This window comes from Lethenteron reissneri, unplaced genomic scaffold (assembly GCF_015708825.2).
Source record: "Lethenteron reissneri isolate LAM-NWPU_2019-01 unplaced genomic scaffold, ASM1570882v1 scaffold_1125, whole genome shotgun sequence".
Classification (NCBI taxonomy): Eukaryota; Metazoa; Chordata; class Hyperoartia; order Petromyzontiformes; family Petromyzontidae; genus Lethenteron; species Lethenteron reissneri.
This window is the reverse complement of record NW_026890811.1, coordinates 624-11,551: the sequence shown is the minus strand read 5'-3', so window position 1 is coordinate 11,551 and position 10,928 is coordinate 624. Positions and strand designations below refer to the sequence as shown.

At 49.2% G+C, this 10,928-nt stretch overlaps 1 protein-coding gene across 1 annotated transcript; it reads right to left on the bottom strand.

The window, feature by feature from the left end:
* Window positions 1-218: 218 nt before the first annotated feature.
* Window positions 219-10,667, bottom strand: LOC133361515 (protein wntless homolog; the record flags this gene model as incomplete). The annotated part of the gene is made up of 4 exons (XM_061580435.1): window positions 219-4,833; window positions 6,894-7,050; window positions 8,735-8,818; window positions 10,524-10,667. Coding segments are annotated over 4 exons (504 nt in total), but the record flags the coding sequence as incomplete, so codon positions are not given.
* Window positions 10,668-10,928: the final 261 nt, after the last annotated feature.

Sequence of the window (10,928 nt, the reverse complement as noted above, 5' to 3'; positions counted from 1 at the left end):
ATAGTTCACTACTTTAGCCCACCGGTGTGTTGAGGAGTGAATCCACAACATTTGCAATTTTTGACTCGTACGACGTTTCGCCGGTAATTACATCCAGCATCATCGGGCAATTCGACCAGAATGAGGAACTCTGTAGGCCGAGCCAACGCATCTGGGTGCACGAGTTTGTCAAAGGAGGCAATGACATCGACCGATGCAAGCAACACGAGGACAGGCGGTCGAGGAAGACTGTGTAAAATACTTTAATGTCACTACATTTCGTTTACGCTGGAAAGCCGTCGCAAAGCCTCGCTTTCGCGCGTCAATAAACCCCCGCCCCCCGCCGCCCCCGCAAGTCAACCCTCGGCAAGAGATCTCAGTGTTAGCGGTGGGAGGGCAACGGAGGCGATTACAAACATAGGGTAACAGCAACGGGGGGGGGGGGGGGGGGGGGAGGTTATGGCACTGGGCAAACGCCTCGGCAATGTGCGGTCAAATAAACCGCACGAAAGTGGTAAGGGGGCCTCATCATCCAGCAGCGGAGATTGACCGCGCGCGTGTTTGCATCGCGTGCCCGTCCGCAACGATACTTGGGTTGCAACATGAGTCGAGCGGGCCACGTCCGTGGTGACACTGCACCGCGAGAGAGAGGAGAGGGGGGGAGCATAGCTTCGCCACGTGACGCGAGGTCCATGTGACGGCTTTCGATCCGAGGGGTCGTGGGGGGAGGGAACACTTCTGGAAAACAACGCAAGGCACTTAGGGTAGTTAGCTTGTTTTTGTTTTGTGTGTTACGGTTCGCGACGAACACCCTCGCCCCCTTCGCTCACTAAGCACGCTGCTAACGTGATGCTCTACGTGTAAAAAAAATCGAAACGGCAAACTACCTTTATGTCATCGTAACGGACGTAAATGTATTAATTTACGCGAGCTACAAAAGCTAATGTTCTACCGTTATATAAAAAATGATATATATTTAATGCTACCTCAGGGGTAGTAACCGATGTACCAACACGATGCTCCTTGATGCACTAAAAAAACTAAAAAAAAACTATCGTATGTAGTACAAGACAGAAATGTTCCGCGAGTACGTACAACGCTACTTACGCGCATTAAGGCAACCGCATCCTGCTTACTTGAGGCAAAAGAAGACAAATCGACCTAAAAACTACTGCTGTTCCACTCCAACCAAAGTATAAATATTCCCCACTTCCGCTGTGAAATGTGAACTCGATGTTGTGCCGTGTGTGGAAGCGACGACGAAGATGATGGACACGTAGCGATTTGGCAACTTAAAATCGAATCTTAAAGCCGGGTTCCCCACACCCGAGCGGATCAGCTGCTGCGACCAAACGGCTTTCGAATTCGCGGCAAACTTAATCGTCGCCCGCGACTGCTTTGTCCGCATCTGAGCAAATAGTTGTGCCAAAAAACATGTCAACGTGATGAAATACTACGAGAGGTTTTTTTGGGGGGTTAGATCGCGCGTATAGATATAAATGTGTCGTGAAAACCGCCACCACCCGACACAGCCAATTAGTAGTAAGGTCCGTCACGTAAAAAAGAACGTGGCAATTCGTCACCAGTTTTGTTTGCGAATTGGCCGTGTCGGGTCGTGGCGGGTTTAAACGACGCATTTATATTTGCGAAGATCTAACACGAAAAAAACATTTTGTGGATAACATTGCTTGCCAAAGTCATGCTAAGCGTGATGAAATACAGCGCTTTGAATCGCTGAGCTGATCGATTTAAAGTAGAGATAATTTTAATAACGATGAACTATTTTTTATTTTACCAGGTAAGGCCTCGCTGTCGCGAACGATAGCTCGGCGAAACGGCTTATCGTTGTGTGGAAATTTATGGCGGTTTCTGAATGTGACGGGGAAAAACCGGAGGACCCGGAGAAAAATCCACACGACCACGGGGAGAACACGGAAACTCCCAAATATACAGCAGGCGTCAGGGTCGGGATCGAACCCAGCACCTCCTGTATACAAGGCAAGGTAGTGAACATCTCGCCAACGTGGCGCCCAATGATGTCCACGCGCAAGGGATTACGTTGCATGCAACAAAGTTGCACGGCAGACGGCTCAGGCGTGGACCCCGTTTGCTTTAACACGTCACGATTCAAGTTGTCCGCGGTGTGCGTAAGAGGGGAAAAAGTGTTTGCGATTTGCGCAAGTTCGCGCCACTATGAAGTCCAACCTACAATCCGCGACTTGATTTCTCACAGTCTGCGGCCACTCGAGGCCTACCAACAACTTCGGGGCTGCCACCCTACAGAGGTACAAAAACTGGGGCGCGCGTCACGGGGATAAAAATATGCCACGATCCTGGAAGAGGGGGGAAACTGCATTGTAAACGCGTTGAGTGGCATATCATTTTGCGCAAACGACAAAACAACCACGGGTGACTTTTTAACATCCCGGGGGAAGACTTGCAGATATTAGCCGCCTCGAAAAGAAAAGGACAATCCTGGGCACACCAGGCCCGGGAAAACGACTTTCATCCGTCCCGTCTCATTCGGAACTTTCGACCCGACACTGTCGTCGCTAGCAAGAGGCAAAGCGGTCGCAAGGCATCGCACGTTGGTGTGGTAAAGGTGGGGTCCCTCCGCTTATTCCTCGCATTACTGTCGGATAACGCCAAGGACGTGCGGCGGCCCCTGCCGAAGGTATCCGAAAGTCCAATTTGGCCCTTGATAAGGAAAACGTTTTCCCACCGCCGACCTATAGATTCGTGTGTCAATATACGACAAGATACATCTTATCGTTCACGCCACTTTAGCGTCCGTAGATTTAGTACCGCGACAGGTTGCCCAAGTTAGGCGACGGCGAAAAATAAAAAATATTGGTTTGAGATCCAAAAACGTGACGATCGAACCGCGGACGGGGCTACATCGTTGCATTCGTAGTTTGCTTGACTGGGTAAGCTAGGGTCGAGCGCGCAGTACGCTCTCTTATAGCGTGAAGCGCGTGAAACTTCAGCGGGTGTGGTGGGGGTGCGATCCATTATCGTGATGTGTGTTTTAGTTGTGCACAGTGAAGTTGGAGCAAGGTGTATCCAAAGTCGACTTGTACGATGTACGCAGTGTCGCGCGCGTTACGTAGCGGTTCCCAAAGCGGTGTGTGCGCGGTTGCTTCAGTTATTTTCTACGGCGGCAAATGATGGTGGCGCGCAACGGCGCGATGGTGTGGAGCAATTCCTGCGAGCACGGCGTAGCAGTGTGTACAGTCGCGTTCCATTGTGCATTGTAGTGATCTCATAGGAGTGTTATATTTTCGTGGCATATACAAGTGGTCACCAACTTGGTATATGAGCATCATCATCGTAGTGTTCTATCAGTGTGCTGTGCATAGCAACATGTCTGCGGTGTATTCGCTTCACGTGGTTAGTATTACATAAACATGCTGCGTATAGTAGTTTTACTAAGGCGTGACGAGTAAGAGGAGTATTTTGAGCGTGGCGCATTTAAAAAAAAAAACCCGGCTTTGTCCACTTAGTTTACGCGTGTACTCGACCAGAATTTCATTCCGCCAGTATTGTAGCATACGTTAAGTCCTCACTTAACGCGTGTTCACACCATCACGCGTTTTCGCTGTGACGCGGTTAATTCCATCGGGGACCAATTGTCGGTTACAAAGCGGAGCGCGCGCACGCCGTTATTACACGTCGCTACCGTGTCGTCAGCTGAGCGGTGAGCGGTGCAGTAATACAGTGTGCGGAATTAACAGTAACGTGGCGGCGGTGGCGGCGTACCCTCAGTTATTCGTCCTGCCATCTCACCGCGCGGTGCGTGTGGTAGTAGTAGTAGTCGTCGTACACCGTACCTCGCCACACTTCATCGTTACATTACTGAACCGTTTTCACTTTGCGTTTTTTTGTCTGAACGCGGAGCCTGTTACGAAGGCATCTACTACTACTAGCGCGGCGTTCGACGTGTGCTCGCCGCGTCTTGTTCGAGTGTGGAGTAAAATTGGAGCGTTCCGCAAGCTGCGTTCTATGGAACCGGCGTGGCGCGTGCAGAGCAGCGTCCTTGTCGTTTGCTGCGGCGTTCCGTCGCCATCGCCGTCGCCAAAGCACCGCGCACGGAACGGGGAGGTAACTCGCGATTGTAGTCCGGTTAACAGAAGACAGGCGACCGTAATCCGGCGTTGTTCGTTTGTCTGGCGCGTAATCGGATTGGCAACTCTCACTCGGCACGTCAATGACTTTGATTTGTAAGACAATTGAAAAGTGATTCTACGAAACAATTAGAAGCAGGAAATTTGTGTGTCAGCCAATGCACAGAGACCAGGCTACCAATTCTGCAAGAGACAAACCAGGTGTCCGATTTGCCTCTATTCTCCAATCAGTTATCTGTATGCACGCCGAAAAAAGGGGGTTCACAAATTAAAAATTGGTGGACAAAACATGATAAAATAATGTAACCCGCCAAAAAAACTGTGCTTATTTTCACATCCGTTTTTTTTAGCGTTTACGAATTTAGGAAGCGGTGAATAACACATGAGCCCGTTTCAATATCACCTGCAATGACCCGTCAAATTTTTCCTGTCAGACCTCAGAAGCGAAGCAGATTTGTGCCTGACTAGTGCCGCCGGCAACAGGGGGCAGTGTCCGCTTCCGTGTCGTCACCGTGTCGTCAACGTGTCGTCGTTGCCACGTCGTTGCCGTGACGACACCGTAACATCGCCGTGTCCGTCGCCGTGTCGTCGTCGCCGTGGCAACGCCAGCATCACTCCTGCGCCTCCTTGCCGGCGAGGCGGTAGACCTCGGTGGGTGCCGTGTTCGAGCCTCCTGCCAACGCCGTCGTCGCCGTGGTCAGCTCCTCCCCGTGGGCCAGGGCGATGTCACCTGCCGTGGTTCAAAGTTCAAAGTTCATCGATTAGGTGTAGCCCTGTGAGCCATTCGGCTCTTGAATCGGGTGCAACCGCAACAAACAAAAAAATTTACCCGTAAAAACTAAGTTTTTCACTATAAATCCTTTATATGCGTGGCGGCTAGAGTCCTCTCGTCCTCTGGCTTGAGATGGCTGCCACCTATGGGTCAGATGAATGGCTGCCACCATTAAGCAATTGGTTATTAAATATAATTTTTTTTTCCTAAAAAGTGTAAAGTTATGGAAAAAAATTTTCACGAAAATAAATTGTCACGCACAACGAGTCTGTGTGCTAAATGTCAGCTCGATTGGATCACGGGAAGTAGGTTAAAAACGACCGAAAGATTTGCACGGTCGTAAGCGGGCAAGCAAGCAAGTGAACTTAATATAAAGGATTTAAAAACATGAACAAGAAAACATCTTAAAGTGACTGAGTGCAAACAGAAAATCCAAGAAAAGACAGCAAAATATTGCAGAAAAAAAGCACCATACACCAACGCTGTGTGCAAAAATCCTAGTCGGATGCAAGTCAAACAACAACATCCACAAGACAACTTAGATTAAGGCCATCAGTCTAACTCTGTACTACCAACAAACATGGCCAAAACAGTAAACTTTTCGAAAATCACCAAAATAAAGCCATAAAAGCAATGAAACAGTGGTCATAGGAACTGTGACCGAATTTTCACAATAAACGACGTAAACAACACGTACTACCAAACTCTGCAGCCATAGCTGGCTGCACGAGTCACTCCACAAGAGTAGGAGCATCAGTCGGAGTATACGTCATGTTCATGGTGGGTGGAGGTGGAGGAACGGTGTGAAAGTCGGTGGTGGCGGTTGCGAAAAGAAACATTCGCGAATTATTTAACGTTTTTTTTGTTTTCCTCTCCCCGCTAATTTTATCCCAAATGTGCCATCGGCATCGCGCCGTGAGATGCCGCGTGGCGTCCTTCACCGGGTTCAACTCGCTAACGGCACTTGACCCCCAAAGTTCTATTAAGGCAGGGGTGTCCAAACTTTTTGCAAAGAGGGCGACTACATAGTACTGATGATACTATGTAGTTTATACTTTAGTTGTTTACGTGTTGGTTTTAGTTACTGCAGCTACATACTATTAACATTCCTTCCCTTTATTAATGCTACCCCTATCCCCTCCCTGTGATGCTGCTAATCCTGCATCATGCACGGGCATAATTAGTACTATTCACATACCTGCATTTCCCATATCCCCTCCCATTGATGCTGCTAATCCTGCATAATGCACGGGCATAAGTAGTACTAATCACATTCCTGCATTTCCCATAAATATGCTAAATTCCTCTTCATATGCAAATTCTTTTGTCGAAGTGCCCTTTCCCCCCCTCCCAACCCAGCTTATATATATGCTCCAAGCACGTGTGCTGTTTCATTCAGACGCTGTCTCCTCGACAGACCTGGTTTCACCTGAGGACGGCTGCTTGCGTTGTGGCCGAAACGTCGTGAAAATTATTTTATTATTATGTTTTATTTTAATTATTTTATTATTTCCCTTCTACGTGACTTTACCGAAAGAACCAAGAAGATGAATCCCTGCAGTCACGAAAGCTTTAAATCGAAATATGGGCCACATTTGATAAAGTGAAGATGCCCGGGGGCCAATAGTTCCTTTTGACATTGTTTTAACCACAAAAGTTACGTGGAAACACACATTGTTATAAAACAATTTTATTGTCACAATTACCTTTATTTTTCAAGTGACAATGTAACAAAATACAAGCCACTCAGGCAGACGTGAACAACGCAATTCTGCCTTTCATTCAGTCAGATAACATTGAACAAACTGTATAGAATACCTTAAATTTCCATGAGTTTTATGATGTATTTATTCTGACAGATTTGGCTAGCCATAAATAACACATTATAAGACCGAAGCTGCGGACCGTATGAAATCTGCCCGCGGGCCGGACTTTGGACATGCCTGTGTTAAGGCTACACGGTGAGAGAGGGGGGGGGGGGGTATCTTTGTGTCTTTGCGCGAGGGAGCGAGCGTCACCTTCGGAGCGGTCGGTGTCCCCGTAGCGCTTGTGCGAGGGCGCGTAGAGGAACATGACGGAGAAGACGTACATGTTCCACATGCCGTACACGCCCGTGAAGAACGCCGCGTTCACGTGCACCGTGCGGTCGCCCCACTTCCAGTGACCCTCGTTCACCTACAAGGAGGTGGTGGGGGGCGGGGGGGGTAAGGGCGCGTTGAAGACGGTCATTATCATCGTCGTCATCGTCATCGACAACGTCGTGAGCATCGTCGTCATCGTCACAACTACCATCACTGTCTCAATCATCATCGTCGTCCTCGTCACCGTCAACATCACCATCTTAATCATCTTCATCTGACATCCACGTCATCTTCACCGTCATCACTATCGCCGTCATCGTCATCGCTGCCCCCGCCAAAGACAAAGTTCCCTCCTCCCCTTAGTCCAAACAGACTGTTGGGGCAAGTGCTGTTAGCGAGCACCTACAAAGGCCGGCACGGCACACGAGGGAGCGGGTGGCCAGCACCACGCCCGCCTGCCCGCCTTGTCTCCCTACTTGCAATATTTGCACACCGCACCAGGTACTCATTTGAGGCCGAGTCGACCTAGGGGGAGGCCCGGTACCTGTTCAGATAATCGTCACTGGTGTTCGTGGACGTGAGCGGGAATCTACAGTGAAACCTTGGATTGCGAGTAACTTGTTCTGCGAGTGTTTTGCAAGACGAGTACTGTACGTACAGTATACGCTGTCTGCCGAGCGTCACGTGATCACAACTGAGCCGATGGTTCTTCTCTCTCTCTCTCTGCGGGATTGTGGGTAATCGTCTCCCATGCTCGGTCTCAGTCGGCGTGCCTCACTCGTATATAGTCAACATCCGTGCGAGCGTAGACTGTTTACAGTAGTCTTGTGTACCAGGTGTGTGTGTCTAAAGCATTTTTTTATTTTGTGTCCAAGTGTAGTGACTGTTCTTTAGTAGCTGTACTGCAACAATGACCCCCTCCTCCTCTCCTCTCTCTCGTCTCCCTCACACCAGCCATGATTAAATTTAACTAATACATTTGATTACTTTATATTAAATTTCAATAATAAAAATATAAAAAGGTATTTTGTATTAATCATTTTTACATTAATATTTTTGGGTTGTGGAATGAATCATCTGAGTTTCCATTATTTTTCGATTTAAAGCTTTCGTGACTGCAGGGATTCATCTTCTTGGTTCTTTCAGTAAAGTCACGTAGAATGGAAATAAAAAAAATAATAAAAATAAAACATAATAAAATAATTCTCACGACGTTTCGGCCACAATGCAAGCAGCCGTCCTCAGGTGGAGAGCAGGTCTGTCGAGTAGACAGTCTGAATGACAGACCTGTTCTCCACCTGAGCATTGTGGCCGAAACGTCGTGAGAATTATTTTATTATGTTTTATTTTTATTATTTTATTATTTCCATTCTACGTGACTTTACCGAAAGAACCAAGAAGATGATTTCCATTATTTCTTATGGGGAAATTCGCTTTGATATACGAGTGCTTTGAATCATGAGCACGTGTCCGGAACGAATTATGCTCGCAATCCAAGGTTTCACTGTACACTGCAACCGCTCCCCTACAGCTCGACACTAAAGACAAGAGAACAAACAGCGAGGCAGGCGAGACTGAACAACGAATGTCACTGTGGTTGTGGGCGTGGTGGCGAAGAGTGCTCCACACTTGATACAGCTGTCGGGGCTGTGACGGTTCCACCTGAAGACGGAAGCTTGTGTTGCCTCCAAAACGTTGTGATTTTATTTTATTTATTAATTTTAATTTTTTACCTACGTGACTTTACCGAAAAAACCTAAGAAGAGTGCTCCACACACCTGGCTGATGATGAAGAAGATGACCGTGAGAGCAGCACAACCCAAGGTGGTCAGCATCAGGAACTTGAACCGGAAGATCAAACCCTGCACATCACCACAACCATCACCAACAGCCACCATCATATGTTGTTAACTACTTCGCCTGGTATACAGCTGTGTCATGGGTTCGATCCCGACCCTGATGATGCCTGTGTAATAAAGGTCGTTGAGGCGACTTCTGGAATCCGGTCTTTTATTCACTTTGCATTACAGCTTTCCTTCCCGCTGCTGACAGGCAGCGTGAGAGGGACAGATAGCGGGAGAGACGCACTGCCACGTGGCAACCCGGAGCCCTGTTCCCGCGTGGCCCCTTCCTCTCTTCGTTCCCGTTCTGACCACGTGTCGTTCGTCTCCACCCCTATTTAATACCCGGGTCACGCGGTACGTTCCGCCAATCCTGGTTAGCCTCCATGGAATATTCTAGGCTCCGTCGTAGGCTCCCGGGACCACGCCCCTGACTCGTCTCCCCATTGGCTGTGGCCAAAGCCAGCAGAACCAATCCTCTACTTGCAGCTGTCACCTTTCCATGACGTCAGGGCCACGCCCCTAGGCTTCCCCCCATTGGCTATGGACCAGGACCGGCAGAGCCAATCATCGTGACGAGTTGTGATACGTCAGTGAGCCGGATATATCCTCACATTACACCTGTATATTTGGAGTTTGCGTGCCTTTCTTCTCTGTGGTCGTCGTGTGAATTTTTTCTCCGGGTCCTCGGAAAATCCCTTCCACGTTTAGAATCAACATCGCACGTTTAGAGTATTTGGCTACTGCTATGAATTGCCACGTGACGATAGGCCGCTTCGTTGAGCTATTATTGGTGGCCAAGTCGCTTCTGAAAAGAGCTACGTAGTTCAGCGGGCCTAAGTTGGTAACATAAAAAACTGTTAGGTACAGTTGTTTTTAGCACATCTACATTTACCACAAGGCAATGCAGTGACCTATTTGTTATTTAAAATCAAATAAAGAATCTGAATCGGGCAATTCAAGCAAATCGTGAGTGAGCAAGTAAGGCGTGTGATTGAGTGAGCAATTTAGTGCTTATAGCATCCGTGCGAGGGAGTGAGCGAGTGAGTGTGCGAGTGAGGTGAGCGAGTGAGTGAGCGAGTGAGTGAGCGAACTAGCGAGTTAGCAAGCGTGCATCTGTGCGACTGAGTGGCGAGGTGAGTGATGTGAGCGAGCGAACAAGCGCTTAATCAGCGTCCGTGCAAGTGAGTGAGCGTGTGAAGCGAGGCGAGGCTAGCGAGTTAGCAAGCGTGCATCTGTGCGACTAAGTGTGCGAGTGAGTGAGTAAGTGAGGAAGCTAGTGATTACTAAGCGTCTGTACAAGTGAGCGAACGAGCGAGAAAGCATGTGAGAGAACAAGCCATCCCCAGCGCTTAGTAAGCAGTGTGATGAGCAAGCTATGTAGCACTTCGTAAGCGTCTGTGCAAGAAGCGGGCATCCGAGCGAGTGCTACAGCGAGCGTGGGTGAGCGAGCTAGCAGAGTTACTAACATCCGTGCGAGTAGGTGGACGAGTGAGTGGAACGAGATGAGTGACGAGGGAGTGGACGAGTGAGTGGATGGGCGAGCGTGGGAGGTGAGCGAGCTAGCAGAGTTACTAAGCATCCGTGCGAGCGAGTGGACGAGTGAGTGGACGAGTGAGTGGCGAGGAGTGGACATGTGAGTGGATGAGCGAGTGGACGAGCGAGCGTAGGAGTGAGCGAGCTAGCAGAGTTACTAAGCATCCGTGCGAGCGAGTGGGCACGCCACCTCATAATGCAGCCGTCGCACGCGAGACATGGGGGCAGGAAGGAACGTTTGCCGCCGATGTTTGCGGAACACTTGGTAGACCATGAAGGTGAGGAAGAGGAAGTAGAGGCATGCGCACACGCCCGCCAGCACGATGAACGCCGTCTGATACGACGCCGTTAAGGAAATGGAACCGAGGCATGGTTGGGCAGCAAAAACGAAGACGATACGAACACATTCCTGCGGAGGGAGCTGGTAGGAACGTTGGGTTGCTCGGTCAATGGTCAGGGTCAACGGCGGCGTGGTGTATTCTGCAAATATGGCGACTGTGAGGGCGGGCACAAGCCGGCGTGAGTAGGTTAAACGTTGAGTTTTATAAGGCACCACGGGGTGACCAGCCCCTTCCCACCCAACCCCCAGCCCCAC